A 22594-nucleotide genomic window follows, 5' to 3' on the forward strand; every position below is an offset into this window, starting at 1 on the left:
ATGGCGGCCTCTCTGGAGAGTAAGGAGGAACGCAAAGCGCGACTATCTGATGACCGACCGCGCCATGCATCATAACGCAAGTCTGAGACTTTCACCGACAGAGAATCTCGCTTGAGTTGTCAGAGAGCTCGCACAGAGGCCTCTCGAGAGCTTGAAAGAAGTGAAGAACGTGAAGCGCGATTTACTGCCGATCGCAAACGTCACAACTATGCCAGAGCTCTTGAAAGCGAAGACCAATATCAACGATGATTGTAATCAGCTAAAGATAATTATGAATGCAAGCGCCAAGATAGTGAAAGTTATTTATTGACTGAAAGGGAAAGAGTAGATTAAATACGGCAGGCAGAAAAAAGCAGAACAACATCAATCACGCTTAGAGGCTGATCGACATTCTATTAAGAGAGTGCCGAATTCTATTTCATCAGAAGATTCAGATGAGTCTCAGGAGTATGGTGCGGCAAACAATGTTGTTCCTTGGGTCAATAAGGAAACAGCAGGTCTTATGTATTTCCCTAGGATTGTCTATGCTGAATTCGCTTCCGTAGGTGGTGTGGTCGTAATTTGCAATTTTTGCGGTGCTTTCAAATGGAGAAAAGAACCTACTGGAATCTGTTGTTCAAGTGGTAAAGTTCACATTGAAAAATGTCAAGAACCTCCAGAGCTTATAAAACAACTTTTAAATGGTGACCATCCACAATCAAAACACTTCTTATACAGAATCCGTTTATATAACAGCGCATTCCAAATGACATATTTTGAGGCAAAACTAATTACAGAGGGACCATTCATGCCAACCTTCAAGGTGCAAGGCCAAGTTTACCATCTCATCAGATCTTTGCTACCACAAGATGAGCCAAAATTTCCTCAGATTTATTTCATATCAGATTACAATGAACAGGCCAATATCAGAAATCAGAACTTTCCACAACTAAATAGTAACCTTATATCTCCACTTCCAAACATGCTGCTCTAGGTGAATCCGTACGTGCATAGTTTCAAAGCTGCATTACAGTCTATTCCGCAGGAGCAAAGCAATGATTACAAAATGATCATCAGCGTAGATAGACGTCCTGTTGCTGAACACCGCGCCAGGTATAACGCCCCCGTCACAGATGAAGTTGCAGTGGTTTTAGTTGATCAGGAGTGCGATAGGCGTTATATCGTGTTACGCACTCATGACGATCGCCTGCAACGTATTTTCGAAACACACATAGCTTACGACGCCCTGCAATATCCTTTAATTTATTGCCACCGCGAAGATGGGTACAATTACAAGTTAATCCTAATACTAGGGTGACAAATTTTCATAAAAATATATCAGCCCAGAAATTTTATTCATACCTGCTGCAGATAAGGCGTAATCGTTTTATCTATTTGCAACAATTTTGAGGATTGTTCGAGAAAATGTATTGTGGACATGTATGTGAAAATAGAGTACATACACACTAACCATACACGTTTACGCACTGAAGATTACGTGCATCTGCGAGACGCCATGCAACAAGATAACATGGAAAAATTAGGGCGATTAGTTATCCTGCCATCCAGTTTTACCGGCGGTCCGCATTACATGCATGAACGTACACAAAATGCTTTCTGCTACGTCCGTAAATATGGCCGGCCTGACCCTTTTCATAACGTTCAAAACTAATCCAAAGTGTTATGGAATTTCCCAAGATCTTCACGCAGGACAGGCGTCTTATGATGGGCATGATATTATAGCCAGAGTTTTCTCCTTAAAACTAAAGTTGATGATCGACCTGATCACAAAACAAAAAGTTTTCGGTTCAGCTCTTTGTTTCATGTACAGCATTAAGTGGCAAAAGCGTGGCTTGTCACACACCCACATTCTCCTGTGGCTGCAATCAAAAATTAGTCACGATGCTGGTCACATGGTCATAAGTGCTGAATTTCCTGACCAGAATGAGGATCTGATATCGCACGAGATTGTAAAGACGCACCTGGTTCATGGGTACGACGAAGTCACAAGGTTCCAATCTGACCGATATATAAGCTCTTCTGAGGTGGTGTGGCGCATTTTGAGCTTCCACATTCACAAGAGACATCCGCCAGTGATGCATCTTGATGTTCACCTTGAAGGCGGGCAACGGGTGTACTTCAACCCTGAAAATTTGGCAGAGCGGTTAGAAAACCCGAGACAAACCACTTTGCTGGCATACTTTCAACTTTGTGAAACATGATTTTGCAAAAACACTGTTATATAATGAAGTTCCGTTATATTATACTTATAATAAGCAGCAAGGTGTTTTCAACCGTAGAAGATGTGGAACAGCTGTGAATGGCGAGCCCGGCAATTTAAAAGAACACGTCATCGGAAGAGTTTATAAAGTGCATCCAAACAACTCTGAATGCTATTACTTACGCTTACTTCTACATACAGTGCGAGGACCTACTTATTTTGCCAAATTGCGAAAGGTTGACGATATTGAATATCCCACTTACCAGGCTGCCTGCCGAAAGCGTCACTTGCTAGATGGTGATCAGCATTGGGATGGCGCTTTAGCCGAAGCATGCGTTAGCGATAGTCCCCATCACTTGCGTCATTTGTTTGCCATTTTGCTGGTTTTTTGTGGACTTCGGATGCTGCACAGTTGTGGCAAACATATCAAGAAAAATTAGTTGAGGACTTTTTCAGAAATGCACAACTAAACAATAATGGCGAACCGAAAGACACGTTGTGTGAAAGTAATATGAATCGATGTTTGCTGACTATCCAAGACATAGTTACATCTATAGGGGGTAATCCTGTCTCTCAATATGGTATGCCGGCACCAGCTTTACACGGGTAACGCATTAACAGGGTGTACGCGGCGGAAATAAACTATAATCCAGCAGAATTGGCCGAAACATTGCAAAACGTTGTCTGGATTCTGACAGCGGAACAGCGTATGATATTCTTTCGCGTGTGTGTCATAGCGTACATGGTAATTTGGGAGTAATCCTGTTTTTAGATACACCCGGCGGGATGGGAGAAACATTTCTCACCAAAGTCACCTTGGCCCAAATATGCAATCAAAGCAAAATTGCTCTTGCTGTCGCTTCATCGGGCATAGCAGCCACATTGTTGCCCGGAAGCAAAACCGCCCATACAATGTTCAAGATCCCGATTGACTTGAATCTTACGGGAAGCCCAGTGTGTAATGTTTCTAGAAACAGCGACAAAGCAAGGGTTTACGTGATTGCTGTTTAGTAATATGGAACGAGTGCACTATGGCAAACCGTAAATCGGTAGAAGCAGTAGATAGAACCTTGCGAGATATCAGACAAAATGACCAGCACATGGGTGGTATGACCATGCTTTTTTGTGGCGATTTTAGGCAGATTTTGCCAGTCATGCCACGAGGAACGAGGGCAGATGAAATTAGAGCCTGCCTAAACAGCTCAAGTCTGTGGCGCAACATTAGACCAATGCATTTAACAATAAATATGCGGGCGCGAACAGGAGGCAACCCATAATGCATAAGAGTTTTCAGATTTATTACTAAAAATTGGTGACGGCACGTATCCGCAACAAGAAGGGAAAGTTATTTTGCCTGATAATTTATGTTGTACTGTTCCATCACTGCAAGACCTCATTTCTTCTGTGTATGTTGACCAAACGTAAATAACAAATCATGAAAACTCTTGGCTATGCGAAAGAGCTATTTTGACCCCTCGCAACGACAAGGCAGCAGCAATAAATGCTCCAATATTGACGTGTGTTCATGGGGAAAGTGCAGAATATATCTCCATCAATAGAGTCATTGAACAAGAAGATGCTACCAACTATCCGGTGGAATTTTTAAATTCCCTGAGCACATCCGATCTTCCGTCCCACAAAATTTATTTAAAAGTTGGCATCCCCATAATTCTCCTTAGAAATTTAAGCCCACCAAAACTATGTAATGGCACTCGACTAAAAATCACATATCTTCAACAAAACGTTATAGAAGATTTTAACAAGATGCGGCGCAGGTGATAGCGTTTTTATACCCCGAATCCCCCTTATTCCAAATAATTTTCCCTTCAGTTTTAAATGTGTACCGTTTCCCGTCAGCTTATGTTACGCTACGACCATCAACAAAGCGCAGGGCCAAACGCTGAGCGTTGCGGGCGCAGACCTCAGTGTCAGCTGCTTTGCGCACGCCCAAATCTATGTGTCTCTCTCCCGTGTTAGCAACGCCACCAATCTTTATGCACACATCCCTGGTGGTTCTACTGCGAACATTGTTTACAGGGAAGTGTTGTCGGAGTGTGTCACGATGCGGGGTGTGGACCCACTGGGCTGTACCACGTAGCGGGATGGCAGCTGGTCAAACAGGTAAGTACAGAGTTCAAATAGTTCAGCGAGGGTACCTGAGGCAATCGTAGGCAGTAACGAGGCAGGCACATCCAGGACCAGGCGGCGGGAAGACGTCAGGTGGGGCGTAGCAAATCAAGCGTAGACTGTAGCACAGCACGACAACAGCACAGCACGGCACTAGAACTGGGTAGCACGGAAACAGGATACGGGATACAGGAACAAGGTACACTGGGAAACTGGGAGACCATAAGCACGACAAACTTTGGGTAACATACAACGCTCTGGCAAAGAGCAAGAGGGCAGATCCCTTTTTATAGCCCAGGGCATCCTGGGCTATATTGCAGACTTCCTGCAAAAATGCGTGCACTGGCCCTTTAAGACAGTGTGCGCGCCCCCGCCGGAGACACTCGTAGTCCGGAAGTGAGTGCCGGCGCCTCACAGGAGCACGACGCTGCAAGCAGGTAAGTTGCCATGGCCACGGCCGTCGGGGATTAACGCAGAACGACGGACCGTGGCCATAGACGTTACAGAGTGAACCTGACTACTGAAAGAAAATTATTTTTAATTGAAGTTTGTTTATCGTCTTAGTTTTTTTTTCCACTTTGTTTTGAGTATGGTCCAAGGCTAGGAGTATACTTATAAAAAAAACTGCACCCGCAGTTTTACATACTACACTGCATTACTTTGCCGATATAGAAGAGATGCGCTGCATCATTTGTGTATCAATAGAACTATGGGTATAGAGAACGTAAATGAAAAACATAAAGTATGTTAACAGAATTATGGCATAGTAAGTGAATTGTCGTTGTATGCGAGATATGAAATATGACTTATGTTTTTACAGGCATGTCTGGCTCTGCTGCCCTGCTGCGGACGAGGTAATGAGAAGCAATTATAGAAACTGAACTGAACCTGTGGTACATTTTATATATGAATATAACAAAGATGTAAATTATTTCTATTATACACAATATAATAGTAGAGTTGCGGTGTTTCTTTTTACAACATAGGTTGATTTTTATGCTCTATTTTTGGATTGGTTCTGCTCATGAAGGGTGTAACTCTGGTAAAATATATATACTAGGGAATTAGGGGATTACAGTATATATAGTATACATACAGTACTACCCCAATCAGATTCATTTCTAACATCGACAGTTTTAAACTTGCCCTGAAAACACATCTTTTTAGATATAACATTCCCTAATCTAACTCCTTTCCTTGGCCCCACTATTACATTTGTCATCAGAAACTGACCCCTCATTCAGCAGTATCCCCCACACTCCTTGAACCCTAATACACTTCATGTCCATCATACACAGACGCTGGCTGGTGACCGGCTCATGCAGCTTTATGTTACTACCCCATATGGATAAAAGATGGCTGGACTATTGTACTTAACAAGCACCTTTACATTTTGTGTCTCCCTTATTTCCTCATAGATTGTAAGCTCTTGTGAGCAGGGTCCTCACTCCAGTTGTTTGAATTATTAGTTGGTTCTGTCCATATGTAATGTCTGATATTATCTGTACATGTTCCCTCTGAACTGTAAAGTGCTCCGGAATATATTGACGCTATATAAAGATTATTATTATTGCAGCATAGGTTTAGGTGCAGTATATGCAGAATTGGTATAGTACATGCAGCATAGGTTTAGGTGCAGTATATGCAGAATAGGGTTAGGTGTGGTACATGCAACATAATTTCAGATGCAGTAAATGCAGCATAGCTTTAGGTATAGTAAATATAGCATTAGTTTAGCTGCAGTACATGCAGCATAGGTATAGTACATGTAGCATAGGTGTAGGTGCAGTACATGCAGCATAGGTATAGTACATGTAGCATAGGTGTAGGTGCAGTACATGCCGCATAGGTATAGTACATGTAGCATAGGTGTAGGTGCAGTACATGCAGCATAGGTATAGTACATGTAGCATAGGTGTAGGTGCAGTACATGCCGCATAGATGCAGGTGAACCTACAGCATGATATTTGGTGGCCAACTATTAATATATACTATACTTTGATTAATCATTTCTGTTGTATTGCATGACAGCAGAGCTAATCAATCAGTTCTATGTTTTCCACAGGTCGCACTGTAGGATTTAAGGAAGACCACTACATGTTGCGGCAGAGCCTGATGTCATCTGACTACTTGAACACTCCTCTAGTACGAACTGGTAACCTCAAAGATGGAGACACCATAAGATGGAAGATTACAAACAATGTCCACCGTCCAGCTCCATCACCAGAGGATCTCAATTCTAAAGAGCAAGGTAGAATGCTCTGTGTGTGTGTGTATGTGTATGTATATATATATATATATATGCACATATATACATACATACAGTGCATTCGGAAAGTCTTCAGACACTTTACATTTATTTTTTTTTCCAATTAATTTTTATTCAACTTTTTCAAATATGGGTTACAGAAATTAAAAAAAGGGGGAGGGGAAGGATCCCCAGAAGCATGTTATAGTTACAATTAGATTAAGGTTCTTACAGGGTGCACATCAATGAATCAAAGTATCTTACGATACTATCAATGGGAGAGGGGAGAATGTGGGGGAGAGGGAGGGAACAAACATAAACAAATTAGCTTGTCTTCAAAATAATATCTCCCATCTGGGCAACAATATTCACAAGTAAAGAGCATGATCCTCTCTCATAAATAGGACTTAATGCAGCCATGGACGAAGAGGTGGGTCGGGGACCAGCCAACCGCCCATCTCCGTCCACGCTGCTCGAAAGCTGCAAAGATGTTTGAGAGGAGAGAACACATAAACTGAGCGCACGACTCCCACCAAAACATAAAGAAATCCATAATCCTGTACACCCTCACATTGGTGCGTTCACTAAACCTTTCATTTTTTTTACATTTTTTGTTATGATGATGCCTTGTGCTAAAATGTAAAAAAAAAACAAAACACGTATTTCTTCATCATTATGTACTCCATACCCCATAATGACAAAGTGAAAACAGAATATTATACATCTTTGCTAGTTTATAGAAGAGGAAAAACTAAAATATTGCATTGACAGAATTATTCAGACCCTTTACTCAGGACTTAGTTGAAGCACTTTTGTCAGTGATAACAGCCCCCAGTCGTCTTGGGTATGATGCCACAAGGTTTGCACACCTGGATTTGGGGATTTTCTGCCATTCTTCTCTGCAGATCCTCTCTAGCTCTGTCAGGTTGGATGGGGACGGTCAGTGGACAGACATTTTCAGGTCTCTCCAGAGATGTTCAATTGGGTTCAAGTCATAGATCCGGCTGGGCCACTCAATGACATTGACAGAGGTTTCCCTAAGCCACCCCTGTGTTGTGTTGGCTGTGTGCGGAGGGTCATTATCTTGTTGGAAGGTGAACCTTCGGCCCAGTCTGAGGTCCAGAGCACTCTGGATCAGGTTTTCATTAAGAATATCTCTGTACTTTGCTCCATTCATCTTTCCCTCAATCCTGTGCTCTTGGGAACTTTCAGTGCAGCAGAAATTTTATTGTACCGTTCTCCATATCTCTGCCTTCACACAATCCTGTCTCTGAGCTCTACAGGCAGCTCTTTCCTCCTCATGGTTTGCTTTTTGCTCTGATATGCATTGTCAGCTGTGAGACCTAATATAGACAGGGGTGCAGTGGCGGATTATCATTAGGGCGTTTCGGGCGGTCGCCCGGGGCCCAAGACTGCCAGGGGGCCCAAGGAGCCTATGACCGCCCGAACCCCCTCATGCCCAGTGGCGTCGCTAGCACCGGAGGGAGCCCCGGTGCCAGGACCGCACCTGTCAGGCGAGGGGAGCTTTGCTTCTACTTAGCAGCCGTGGTCTGTGCTGCTTTAGAAGCTCCCCCTCCAGCCCCCCTTCCCTGCTCTAAACATCTCTGCTGCTAGCTGTCGGGACATGGGGGAGGGGAGACTGTCGGCGGGCTCTGTGCTGTGAGCAGGAGAAGAGCTGCAGTGAAGACATAAAAGGTAAGTGCATGTGTGTTTAATATCCATATTCATGTGTGTTTAATGTCCATATTCATGTATGTTTAATGTCCATATTCATGTGTTTACAAGGTGTACTTTGTGTATAATGTGCATACTCGTGTATAATGTGCCTACTTAGTGTATAATGTGCATACTCGTGTGTACTTTGTGTACTATGCATACTTTGTGTATAATGTGCCTACTTTGTGCATAATGTGTGTACTTTGTGTACTGTGCGTACTTTGTGCATAATGTGGTACTTTGTGTACTGTGCATACTTTGTGCATAATGTGCGTACTTTGTGCATAATGTGCGTACTTTGTGCATAATGTGCGTACTTTGTGCATAATGTGCCTACTTTGTGCATAATGTGCGTACTTTGTGCATAATATGGTACTTTGTGTACTGTGCGTACTTTGTGCATAATGTGCCTACTTTGTGTACTTTGTGCATAATGTGGTACTTTGTGTACTTTGTGCATAATGTGCGTACTTTGTGCATAATGTGCCTACTTTGTGTACTTTGTGCATAATGTGCGTACTTTGTGCATAATGTGCATAATGTGCGTACTTTGTGCATAATGTGCGTACTTTGTGCATAATTTGCGTACTTTGTGCATAATGTGGTACTTTGTGTACTGTGCGTACTTTGTGCATAATGTGCCTACTTTGTGCATAATGTGGTACTTTGTGTACTGTGCGTACTTTGTGCATAATGTGCGTACTTTGTGCATAATGTGCCTACTTTGTGCATAATGTGGTACTTTGTGTACTGTGCGTACTTTGTGCATAATGTGCATAATGTGCGTACTTTGTGCATAATGTGCCTACTTTGTGTACTGTGTGTACTTTGTGCATAATGTGCGTACTTTGTGCATAATGTGCGTACTTTGTGCATAATGTGCGTACTGTGTGTACTTTGTGCATAATGTGCCTACTTTGTGTACTAGTGTTTAGGTAGTGTTAGCAATAGTTACGGCGCGGCAGGGTGGTGGTGGAGAAGGGGGGCCCAAGTTTGGGTAACAGCCCAGGGCCCATGGTCTTCTTAATCCGCCACTGCAGGGGTGTGTCTTTCCAAATCATGTCCAATTAAATGAATTTACTAGGGGTGGACTCCAATCAAGATGTAGAAACATTTCAAAGATTATCTAAAGAAATGGGAGCCCCCCAGAGCTAAATTTCAAGTGTCATAGCAAAGGGTCTGAGTACTTATGTCCATGCGAAATTATAGGTTTTTCATTTTTAATCAATTTGCAAGAGTTTATAAAATTCTGTTTTAACTTTGTCATTATGGGGTATTGAGTGTAGAATAATTGGAAAAACTTTTTTTTTTTTAATTTCATTTTAGCACAATGCCACAACATAACAAAATGTAAAAAAAGCGAAAGGCTCTGAAGACTTTTCGAATGCACCGTGTGTATATATATATGTGTATGTGTGTGTATATATATATATATATATATATATATATATATATATTATAATATAGTATGTGAAAGGGGTTCAAATTATATCCAGTGATTTTCTGAAAAATTACCTCACCCAATTTGTAGTCCCTTATGGTGTCTCACTACGGTTGGCTCGACTCTTCACTGAAAACCTTTCCAAGCCTCAGACACGGGAATGTGATCAACTACGACGAGAAGTAGAAGATATGGTGAGTTGTGAGTTTAATGTAAACGCTCAATCTAGAAGACCAACTCCAACTCCCTGTAGACATTGTAATAGCTCCTCAATTACAAGGCTGTTTTGAAGATATACTCCATCTTTGCTGCTTTCCAAGTGTTATTGATGGGTAATAGTTACATGTCTTCTGCTTCTGCATATTACTTTACTTGTCAATCTGATAAACCATTAGAATCAGTGGATGACCACACTACACATTTTTAGAGGGGAACCAGGAACCTTGGTCAGGAAATTGGATATCTCACTACCTATTTTTATTCCTTCAGCTGAACGAGGTTTATAAGGTCATTCCTGGCACTCACAAGGTTAAACAGACAACTTTGCGGTAAGAATTACTGTACAGTAATGTACAATTGTCACCTCTGACAATATATTATGACATATATACAATATGAAGTGAAACCTCTCCAAAAGACCACGTCATTGAGAAGACCACCCCTGATCGACATCAGAGTTTGCAGTGTCATTATTATTCATTATATCATTATATTGAAGCCCCCCCCTCTAAAAGTCCTTTGCATTTTTATGTGGTCTTTTCATAAAGGTTTCACTGTATTGCATCTTTTACACAATATTAAATTCAATCTTCTGTTTTTTTTCCCCCAAGGCTGCAGTCCAATGCTGGCAAAAGGTACAAACAAAAACTTGTACTTTTATGATCAAATAAAATCAAATTTTATGAAGTTGCTTATGAATTTCTTAAACTTAAAATTTGCATAATAAATTAAGTTTGACATTGTATTTAGGGCCATTGTCTGCTGTTTTTTTAATTTTGGATTATTGTAAAATTGTGTTGGAATATAAAACAATTACAGATCTTATGCTTAAAGGTCTGTACAAGACTTTAATTGATGTCATATAAAATATATGATCGTGGGGGTCTGACCTACGGGACCCCAGCTGGTCAGAAGATTAAATGTCCCTTTATTGATTATCCAGGCACAACGCCATACATACAACTGTGGCTCATCCTTGTACTGCAGCTCAGACAAGGGCTGAGCTGCTGATCGGAGGAGATCCCGGGGTTCTGACCCCAACTGATCATACATTAATGACATGTCCTAAGGAGAGGCCATCACTTAAATCTCGGGGAACCTCTTTAACATTGATGATGCTTAACAGTTTTGCCAATATATGACATTTTTATATCACATCCTTCAGACAGGACCATACAATTGCAGACACTGTATTAATGGCTCCAAGAGAAGCTTATCCCGAAATTGTTAAAGTCACAGAGAAACATGTCTCACAGGAGGCATTCCAGGACTTGAAGGTCACTCCAGGGTATTACACAGTCATATCTGACAATGGTGAGAGATAAATTCCTCTAAATACTACTTTAACTTTATAGCTTCCCATTTTCTGATCCGTGGCACCCCTCTGTCTGTTTTAGATGCCCAAGGCTTGGTGGAATTCCAGGAGGGGGTGGAAATGGTGGATGTGCGAGTCCCCCTCTTCATCCGACCAGAAGATGACGATGAGAAGCAGCTACTTGTGGAAGCTCTAGAAGTTCCCACAGGAACTGCCCGTTTGGGACGCAAACATGTCAATATTACAATCATCAAAGAACAAGGTGGGATAAGAAACATTATAAGTAGGGCAAGTGTCAGATTCTGCCAGTAAAATCAGCAATAAAAGTACAATACAATGTAAGTAAATGAGGATTTATAAAACTCGGAGGGTGGTGCTGTGGAAATTTATATCCACAGCTGTCGTGGATTTCTTGCACTAGATTTCACCTGTTGTGTTGTTAGGGGTGAAATACACGAAAATACTGATGTAGCCATCTTTAACTTGATTCTGATTACTTGTTGCAGCGTGATATCACACAACAAAAGCCATTGAAAAGTTATTGAAAAAGTCAAGATAAGAGATCTAGCCACGGTTTATTTAATGCGTGTAGTGAATACAAAGTTACAGTGCGTGAAGTACGGCCTCATGCACACTTCCTTCACAGTTTTATCGGCCATTTTTGACAGATCCGTGTGCCCTCCTCCGTGTTTCCCTTTCTGAGCGCCGAGCATGGCACTGTCCAAGGTGCTGAAAGAGCAGGGTTGTTCAGCGCTAGTCACTGTACAAGGTGTTGAAACAGTTAATGGGCTGCACTGATCGGCGGTAACTCTTTCAGCACCCTGGACAGTGACTAGCGCTAAATAATGACCATGCTCGGCGCTCACAAAATACAATTCTAATTAAATAAAAAATAAAATAAATCAGTTCATACTTACCCAGAACTCCTTGCTTTTTCCTCCTGTCCGGCCTCCTGGGATGACGTTTCATCCCATGTCACCGCTGCAGCCAATCACAGGCTGTAGTGGCAGTCACATGGGATAAAAGTCATTATAAAAGGCCGGACTGGATGACGTCAGAAGGCCGGCCTCCTGGGATGGCGCTTCATTCCATGTGACCGCCTCTGCAGCCAATCACAGGCTGCAGCAGCCACATGGACTGCCGCGTCATACAGGAAGGTCGGACTGGAGGAAGAAGAGGGACTCATCACCAAGGTAACGACCGGGGTACATATGAACTGCTTTTTATCTTATTTTTATCAGGAGCCACTTCTCTATATCAGTGCTGGATAGAGAGAAAGGGCTGCCGATTAGTGTAATATCTCTAATGTACTTCTGCCCACCCAGCCGTTGCTAGACTCCGTCACACACGGATGCCTTCAGTTTTTTGGACGGCCCCATTGACTTGCATGGGCCTCACGGTCACGGAATCTCGGACCAAAGTAGGACATGCTCTAATTTTGTTGGAGTGGAGCAACGGGACCGTCAAAAAAACTGAAGTGTGCATGGCCCCATTGAAATGAATGGGTCAGGGTGCTAGCCGTCAGAAAAACGGCTAGCACCCTGAAGGGAAAGACTGAAGTGGGCATGAAACCTTACTGGTGTTTGAGCTTGGACATCTGTAGAGTTGTAAATGCAGATGATAATATACTTATTTTTTATAATTATTCCTTTTTAATTGCTGCCTCTGCTTCATTGTTTTTCAATTAATATTCTGCTTCCTTTTTTTATTGATCTACGTATTATACAGAATTTGTATTGTATAGTATGGGGGATATTAGGAGTCACGTGACATTATATTACCCTGGAAATCATGAATATTTTATCATCTCATAGCGAAGAGTGTTGTGACCTTTGTGAAGCCAGCATTTACCTACAGCCGCCAGGATCAATTTGCTCGCGTTCCGCTTTCACGTGAAATTCTACAGAGTGGCAAGACACAGGTTACCTATCGCACCCAGGACCTGACAGCTCGTGACGGCAAGGTAGGCACAGATCTGTGGGAGTACTACTGTATGTTTAGTTTGCATCTGAGCATGCAAATAAAATTAGATATGCAGAGGATGTAATAACTCCAGCCCTGTGCAAGATTAGTATGTGGGCTCCCTAATTTCCATCTGCTAATTTGATGTTACATATGGTATGTGTGACCTTAAGTTTACCTGATGAAAGCTAGTTATGATGTCACAGTAGCTTAACTGACTGACACACACTTGTCATGTCACAGCCACTTACCTGATGGAAACACACAAGTGATGTCACAGCAGCGTTTTTGACTAAGATCCACTTGTGATGTCACAGCAGATTACCTGACTGAAACTTGCCTATGATTTCACAGCGGTTTACCTAGCAGAAGGAGTTATAATGTCACAGCTACTTACCTTAGTCATAGACATTTGTGGTGTCACATCATATTACTTGTCTGTAAACCACATGTAATGTCACAGTGGTTTACCTTCGTTTAAAACTTATAATGTCACAAATGCTGACACTCTTTACCTGACTTAAAGAAGCACTCCACTTGTACATTCGTGTTTTAGTGGGGTGCTGTGTGCAGAAATACTTACTGATCCCTGCGTCATGTCTTTTTCGAGTCTGGCGCTACCCACGTGATCTTCACGCTGCACCCCACACAGCACCCCACTGAAACACCAATGTACAAATGGAGGGGAAAGAAAAAAGGGGGGTGTTTCTTTAACCCACTTGTGATGATGCAGAAGTACCTGATAAAAGTACAGTTGTGACATCACAGCAGAGTACCTGACTCAAAACCACTTATGATGTCACATTAGCTTACCTGACTAAAACCCTTTGTGATGTTACTCTGGGGCTATGATCACACCGAGAAATCTGCCGCAAAATTCCCCCTCCCATTCATTTCAATGGGAGGCGGACGCTTCTTTTTCCCGCTAGCTGATCTTTTCAGCTAGCAGACAAAAGAAGCGTCCTGCCCGATCTTCGGGCAGATTCCGCCCAAACCTCCCATTGAATTGAATGGGAGTAGGAATATTCCGGCTGACAGCAGGAATAATTCTGCAACAGATTTTGTGGCAGGACCCACCAAGTAAAATCCACCATGTGAGCATAGCCTTAGTTTACCTGACTAAAACCACTTGTGATGTCACATCAGCTTAGCTGGCTGAAACAATTGTGATGGAAGCCCTGTTTCCTCCCACTGCGAGAATTCAGTATGTCAATATGGTGGACATTTTACATACCCAAGGTGCATTCCCTGGTTTGTCAGAAGATGGCAAATTTGACAATTTAAATTGCGATTTTAAGATTACAAAACTTTGTGTGGAGAACTACGGAGATGATGAGAGAGAGTATTTTTATATTGCACAGTGTCAGAATTTTTGGGACATGCTGCGAAACCATTAACTAGATACGTTGGGTTGTATTCCTCGTGTTCTCATTGGACTCTTTTCCCTAGGATTATGCTTTCTCAGAAGGTGAAGTCACATTCCAAGGAAATGACACTCAGTCACAAATCTTGGTTCCTCTACTTGACCGATCAGAGGTGGACACTTTGCTGGGAAACAGGCAGCTCAAACAATTCCTGTTGGAACTAAGCAATCCAAAGTATGGTGCCAAAATTGGCAAGTACCCACAGTGTACCATCACCATTGATGACAGTGCAGGTGAGTTACTAACTAGACATTCTAGACACCGATAAAGCTGGTATGAGTGAACTTTGGTATTGACTTTCTCTTCCAAATAATTTCAGCAGATCTTGTACCAAAAATAAGGACACAACAGGCTCTCCAGTCTCCTCGCGGAAAGATAGGAGCTCCCATTAATCTGACTGCTCAGGCTATTGGTGCTAGAAATATCCAACTCAATTGGGTACCCCCGCCTGGAGGAAAAGCTATTGGGTATAAAGTAAGTGCCTTTTTATCACCCTTTTAAGACCATTGTTTAAGTTATCTGCAAAATGTCAGTCTTGTCATGACAAGATGTAATTAGATATATGATATTTGGCAGCAGTTGGAATCTGCACATATGCTTGTTATCTATTTAACGGATTTAACAGCCTTGCTCTTGGGTTCGATTGTCCAATTGCAATGGAGGGGTGCTACTCACTTAATATACTTGGGGTTTTTTGTGTTTCTCCGCAGAACTGTGGATCCATAGATAGTTTTACTGCGCTGGTGACATTATTGAGAGGCTACTAATGACCATGTCAACAGTGCTGACAAAATACTGTCTCTATAGACCTCATTTTGAACCATAATAAAACTATTCTGTATTATACTGTGTGCTAGGTGTTCCATCATCTTTAAATGCAAGTCACTTTTGTTTAGGTTCGATACTGGATTCAAGGAGATTCAGAGTCAGATGCTACTGTAATAGATACCAAGACACCTTCTGCAGAGCTAGTCAACCTATATCCATACTGTGACTACGAAATGCGAGTGTGTGCCTATGACATGCAGGAGGAGGGCCCTTATGTGGACACTGTGACATGCCAGACCCTGATGGATGGTGAGTATTTTGATGTAGTTTATCCAAGGCTTAATCCAGTAAAACAAAATTATTTATGATAAAATCGCTACCATAATCTCATAGGGTAAACTGCACCACAGTATATGCTGCTCTAGACTAGCCATAGACTTAGGTTTTTGAAAGACCAGATAAACCTGGGCCTAAGACTATAGAGGTCCCTATGGTCATTTTAGTAACACTATTGTTATTAGATTTTAGTATTTTAATTTATTATTAGGTTTTATCATATTGTGACCATGGGTTCCTGTGGCTTAGCAATAGGTGGTTCCGAGGTTATGTCCTTAAGACTATGTCAGTGTAAATTAATTCCCGTTTAGACAATATGTGCTACCCTGTAGAAGTCTTTACAAATGCATCTTCCATCATTTCTTGTTTTCCATAGTCCCAAGTGAACCAGGTCGTCTAGCCTTTAATGTTATTTCAAGCACAGTGACGCAGCTGAGCTGGGCAGAGCCTGCTGAGACCAACGGCGGTATCACTGCATATGAAGTTAACTACGGCAAGGTGAACGAGGACAATCGTAAGTCGAATACCCAGCGATTCACCAAAATGTTGCCTTGTTCTCTTTTGTTCTACGTTAATACCATTATTTTAATAAGCTGCACCTCTTCTACTTAAGCATTTCTTAACAGCCAGTCTATTTTGGCCTTAATGACTAATCATTTTTTTTCTTTTTATCATCGTTGTATTCCAAGAGTCATTTCTTTTTCTTCTGTCGACTTAGCCGTATGAGGGCTTCTTCTTTGCGGAACAAGTTGTACTTTTCAATGGCATCATTTTTGGTTACATATATTTAGTTGATTAACTTTTTTTTGCAGGGGGGAGGGTTGAAAAAAACAGCTACTCCAGCATTGTTAATTGTGTTTTAAATGTACGCAGTTCACCATGCGGCATATATAACGTTATATTTATTCTATTGGTCGGTTCAGTTATGGCGATGCTAAATACGTATCTTTTTTCTCACCGCCGCATTCCAAGAGCCTTAACGTTTGCATTTTTCTGTCAATTTTTTGGGGGGAAAAGTGGAAAAAAAAAAAGAAAATGATTCTGTCATTGTCTTTTGCACTTTATCACTGTCCCCCTGAATATCTGGTACTGGCAGCTAATCAGTGAACACAGAGGAAAAGTACGTGTTTAATATTTCCGCCCTCTCTTTGTCCTCTACAATTCTATTCCCATGCTTATCTTTATCAGATTTGTTCTTTTTGGCATTAATATATTTATAAAAAATTAAATTTTTACATTTTCTATTGAGATATTTGTAAGTCTGGAATGCTTTTGCTGAGCCCTCAGCCTTCACGGTTTTGAATGCTTTTGTCTTATTATATTCAGTAATTCCCCATTCATCCATATTGGACTCCTTTTATTCCTAGACATTTTATTACCAGTGGGTATAAACTTACACGATTCATGTAATATATCTTTAAAAGCTCCCCATTTAGCGGCAGTATCCCTATTTACCATTACATGATCCCAGTCAACATGACTAAGGTCTTCCCTCAGTCGATCGAATTTTCCTTTCCTAAAATTGCAGGTTTTTATTGCTCCCCTTCGTATTGTTTTATTAAAAATTATATTAAAACTTACCACATTGTGGCCACTATTGCCCATGTGCTCCCTGACCTCCACATATGTTATTGTGTCTGGTCGATTAGAGAAGACCAGATCCAGAACATTATTTCCTCTGGTTGGTTTATTAACCGAGTGAAATAATGGTCTTGAATTGTGTATAAAAACTTATGGCTTTTAGCACATCCAGCAGCCTCTATGTCCCAACTAATGTTAGGCTAGTTAAAATCCCCCATTGGTATTTGCTGCCTTTTCTATTTGTTGCAGCATTTCATCCTCAGCCTGTTCCGCTATGTTCGGTGGCTTATAACAAACTCCAATCAGTAGTTTACCGTTCTTAATCGCTCCATGAATATTTACCCATAAAGACTCCACACTGTTAGTCTCCCCCAATGTCTTCATTCAGGACTGGCTGGATTTTACAAACGTTTTTTTATCTTTTCGATCGCTTCTGAATACGGAGTAGCCCCAACGTTACCCATTCATGGCTCTCATCCAGCCAGGTTTCTGTTATGCCCCGTGTCGGTCATTAGAATCTCCAACTCGTCCATTTTACTTGCCAGACTTTTTGCATTCGCCAGCATATATTTAATCTTACCTAAGAATATTAAAAGGTGTCGGTATGTATTTATTCCTAGTCACCTCCGTACTCTGCTTGCTATCCCCAGCCATCACTAAATACCCATTAATCCCTTCTGTATTCTACTCCCTATGTACTGTATCTAACCCTGCTTGTGTATCCCCACTCTCCCTCATCAGATCCTAGTTTAAAAGCTCCTCCAGCCATCTAACCATGGGCGGATTAAGGGTACCATGGGTCCCGGCCACTTTTTCAAGTCTGCCCCCCCCCCCCCGAACTCCGAAGACAGAACTTTGAAGACGCTGTACTGTATATATTTGCATATTTCTGTTTAGGCGGACACAGATCTGGCACGGTTTTAAATTAGCAGAAGAGCCATAATAAAGAGAGAAAGCAGAATACTTTGAGACACTAATAGTGGTCAGGAGCTTTATTACTTTATTTGTATGCCAATGGAATGGTGTGTGAAAGATTATTTTTTTGTGGGAGGAGTTGTAGTTTTTATTGGCACCATGTAAAGTACAATGGGTGAATTGGAAAAAACTGAGATTCCTCCATGTTTTTATTGGGTTTAGTTTTTACTGTATAGATTTACCTTCTCTTAAGGTAAAAGTAGATTTAAAGTATACTTTTACCTTAAGAGAAGGTAAATATATACAGACCCAGAATCCAGCTCAGTACAAATATACAGACCCAGAACCAAGCTTAGTACAAATATACAGACCCAGAACCAAGTTTAGTACAAATATACAGACCCAGAACCAAGCTCAGTACATGTCTACAGTCCCAGAACCAAGCTCAGTACATATATACAGCCCCAAAACCAAGCTCAGTACATATATACAGCACTAGAACCAAGCTCAGTACATAAATACAAGCAAAAAACAAGTATAGGGAAAGGGGGGAGGGAATCCTCCAGCTCACCGTTAGTTGTGTCTGTGGACAGACAGTGCCCGGAGTCCCGCACGGCCGGCGGCAAACAGAGAAAGAATTAGAACTAGAAACCAGCGCTTGAAGTAGATAAAAGGAACCAATGTTCCACTTTTATTGGTAGTATATCAAACTTTAAAAAGGAGTAGTTGATAATGAGACAAAGTACAGAATTGAGTAGAGGAGGGAAGGTTGAAATTTTGCATACGCGTTTCTGACACGTCCTGTGTCCTAAATCATGGCATGCATGATTGTGAGCCATGGAGATCCAGAAAATTAGATTCTTTAGTGTGTATCTCATGAGTGAATTTCATCCCGATATTATTGCTGTTTAATATGTCCATAAAAAGTCAAGAAAAAGCGCCTTGTCACCATCCCAAAAAATAAGTATATCATCGATATACCTCCCCCAAAATAAAATGGGACATACCTCCCCCAAAATAAAATGGGACAAGTGAAAAAAAGTAAATCATTAAAAATCAAAGTGTCCTCCCACCACCCCAAAAATAAGTTGGCATAAGTGGGTGCACAAACTGTGCCCATGGCAGTGCCTTTAAGTCCACTAAGACCACTTTCAGACGGCAGTATTTAGGTCAGTATTTGTAAGTCAAAAACAAGAGTAGAACTTACACAGAGAAAAGTATAATGGAAACATTGGCACCTCTTCTGTGTTTTGGCGCACAAGTAGTTATTCCAAATACTGACCTAAATACACAAGTGTGAATGAGGCCTAACTGTATATTTTACTTTAGGGTTTGTAATTCTGTAACAAGTAAACTTCACGTATCCTTTATGTAAATTTTTTTTGTCTTTATGGCAGAATCCATTGGACCTATGAAGAAGGTTCTAATCAAAGATTCAAAGAAACGAATGGTTCTCATTGAGAATCTAAGGGAATCCCAGCCATACCGGTATACTGTAAAAGCTTGCAATGGAGCAGGCTGGGGCCCAGAGAGAGAAGCGACTATGAACTTGGCCACCCAGCCTACTCGCCCAATGTCCAGTAAGTGATCTCTAAAACTGATGTTATGTAAATTACTTAATGGTGAATTGATTAGAAATGTAGATGAATGTTATAAGGTGAGAAGTTCAGATTCTGATCTGTTACTTTTTTTTTTTTTTTTATCGTTTCTGTTATTGGTTACCTGTAGTTCCATTTATTCCGGATGTCCCCATTATTGATGCAGAAGGTGGAGAAGAATACGACAGCTATCTGATGTATAGTACAGATGTCCTTCGATCTCCAGTGGGAAGCAAAAGGCCCAGCGTGTCTGATGAATCAGGTAAGGAATAAGGTCTTCATATCCTAGTTCATGTCACCAATCATAGTGGGAGGGGTGGATTTCTAAAAGAGCATCTGATGATGCCTCAGCCCACATAATGGGTATTGACCCATTAGTATGTTCTACAAGCTTAGCCTGTTGGCTGTTAGCACCAACCACACGATCCCATAAAGTGCAAACCCCCATTCCCCCTCACCCTTCTTTCTTAGTATGTACCCCCCATCTAAGTCACCCCTGTCCCTTGAAGGCAAGCACTGGAAATTCATCCCACTCCTGGGGTCCGAATTGGATCTGCGACAGGTCACATGGAAACTCCCTGTAGAAGTCATCCCACGTCTGTCAGTCAGCAGTGTAATGTTCACAGACACTGAGAGTCTTCAGGATCAGATGGCTCATTCCAGTTCTCCGAAGAGGAAGGGGACCATGCAGGAAACTGCAGAAGGTGACAAAAAGACGGTGGGGGGACCCACTACTATATGTTTTCCTCCCTCCCTTCAACCCCCTCCCCCCCATCAGTGTAAAGTGCTAACAGCCTGCAGTTGCATGATTGTTTTGTCTTTAGGGTATGTGCACACGCAGTGTTTTCAGGCGAATTGGGGGGGTAGGCATAAAAAAGGAAGCTGAATGCTTACTAATATCTGCCCATTGAAATCAATGGGAAAACAGAATTTAGGTATTTTTACGCCGCTGTAAGACGCTCCATAAAAAGAAGTGCATGTCACTTCTTGAGGCATTTTTTGGGGATGATTTTCCATTGAACTCTATAAAAAACGCCTGAAAAGAAACTCCAAATTAAAAGATGCTTAATTTCCAGCTTCAAAAACGCCTGAAAATCGGACACTTTTTTTTCTCTGAGAGCAGCTCCGTATTTTCAGACGTTTTTGGTTAAGCGTGTGAACATACCCTTACTCTTATGTTTGTTTGATTGGCATGGTGGAGGAGGCAAAGGATTTTGGGACTATTCATTAAACTCTTATAAAACACTTTCCTGGTCATGGTCCCACACCTACTTTTTTTTTTTTTTTATTGGTCTGGATTGTACTTCAAAAAACAGAAATGTTGTGTTAAAAAAATTATTTTAAACTTAAAAAAAATGCCAATATGGTCATTGTACAGAAAATGTAACTGTATATAATACTAGGCAATATGAATGTATCAGCAGCACGACAAGCATTTGCTAAAAATCCCAAATAGAGGGAGGCGTATTCAGCAAAACATTCCTCGATCCAAAGGAATTCACAGACCCATAATAAATAAGAGAAACTGCAGCGCTCCAGTAGAGAGTTTTTTGTATTTATTCGCCAAGCATAAATACAAAGACCAAGTGCACAGTTTATAGAACAGATATCTCACGACATCATATCCTGTGATTTACTTAGTATACAAAATTTATAAAAATCAGTTTAGTGCCAAAAATTTATATCATATAAATACACATATAACCATATAGTAATAGTGACATATATAAGGTTAATTAGTAAAAGTAGATCGCCATAAATACATTCAATACCGCCAAACAGTTTATACAGATCGCTCCAGAATTCGTATTCATCAACAGCGCATGCCCAGGGGAAAGTGATAGCTAGGGAAAAGCGTCCCCAGTTACCCACTGAAAGCCCACTAAATGTGTATGGTGTCGTGAGATATCTGTTATATAAACTGTGCACTTGGTATGTATATTTATGCTTGAGAAAGACCCTGACAAAGTCGAAACATTGCAAAGTCATGCTTTGTGAATAAATAAGGCTAGATTCACACGAAAGTTACAGTTTTGCGCGCGTAAACAATACAGCGTATTTCTTGTGTAGCAGTTCCGTGTGCTGTCATTTGTTTTCACACACCCATAGACTTCAATGGGCTGGGTGGTGCGCAAAAATAGTACCTGCGGTAAGTTTCACGAGGACACACGCTGCGTGAAAAAAACCGCATGTCTGAATAGCCCCATTAAATTAAATAGGTGCGCGTAACAGCCGTTGTTTTAACGTCCGTAAAATACGCTCGTGTGAATCAGGCCTTAGAAGCACTTTTTCTACAGGAGGTCTGCCATTTCTCTTTTATTATGGCAATATGAATTTGTGCCACAAGAGGGCAGCATACACCAGAATATCCACACCAATGAAATGTATGCCTAGAGAGGTATATATATGTTGTTAAGACTGGCTTAAGATGTTGGTGAAAACTCTATGTGCTATATTCAAACAGACAAACACTTCAAAAGGATCTTTAGGGGATGTAGGTGTCGAAAAACCATAGTTCAAACCTTTAAGAATTGCCCTAAAGGATGTAGTGGATGTGGTATGCAAAGCGTGGTGTGGAGATCTAAATATACACACCGCCCTCAAATATTCGCCATGCCTCCATAAGAACAGCCAGTACCAGAGTATGTATGACTGTGTAAAACTGGAAGCACATGGCAGTGTACAGTAAGGCCCCTTAGGCCTTGTTCACACAGTTTTTTGGCACTGCTTTTTACACGGAAACC

General features: G+C 41.3%; 1 protein-coding gene across 3 annotated transcripts in view; it reads left to right on the forward strand.

Moving 5' to 3' along the window:
• Positions 1-22594, forward strand: part of ITGB4 (integrin subunit beta 4) — a 121745-nt gene that overhangs the window by 89135 nt on the left and 10016 nt on the right. For 2 of the 3 annotated variants that reach the window (XM_075845877.1, XM_075845876.1), the window contains exons 19-32: positions 5148-5181; positions 6393-6578; positions 9823-9926; positions 10222-10280; positions 10563-10586; positions 11117-11265; positions 11349-11528; positions 13081-13229; positions 14678-14885; positions 14975-15126; positions 15549-15729; positions 16133-16270; positions 19650-19832; positions 19981-20112. In XM_075845877.1, coding sequence (XP_075701992.1) covers positions 5148-5181; positions 6393-6578; positions 9823-9926; positions 10222-10280; positions 10563-10586; positions 11117-11265; positions 11349-11528; positions 13081-13229; positions 14678-14885; positions 14975-15126; positions 15549-15729; positions 16133-16270; positions 19650-19832; positions 19981-20112 — 1879 coding nt within the window. Of the gene's footprint in view, positions 1-5147; positions 5182-6392; positions 6579-9822; positions 9927-10221; positions 10281-10562; positions 10587-11116; positions 11266-11348; positions 11529-13080; positions 13230-14677; positions 14886-14971; positions 15127-15548; positions 15730-16132; positions 16271-19649; positions 19833-19980; positions 20113-22594 lie in introns of all 3 variants that reach the window. The other variant, XM_075845875.1, reaches the window with a different exon arrangement.

This window comes from Rhinoderma darwinii, chromosome 13 (assembly GCF_050947455.1).
Source record: "Rhinoderma darwinii isolate aRhiDar2 chromosome 13, aRhiDar2.hap1, whole genome shotgun sequence".
Taxonomy (NCBI): domain Eukaryota; kingdom Metazoa; phylum Chordata; class Amphibia; order Anura; family Rhinodermatidae; genus Rhinoderma; species Rhinoderma darwinii.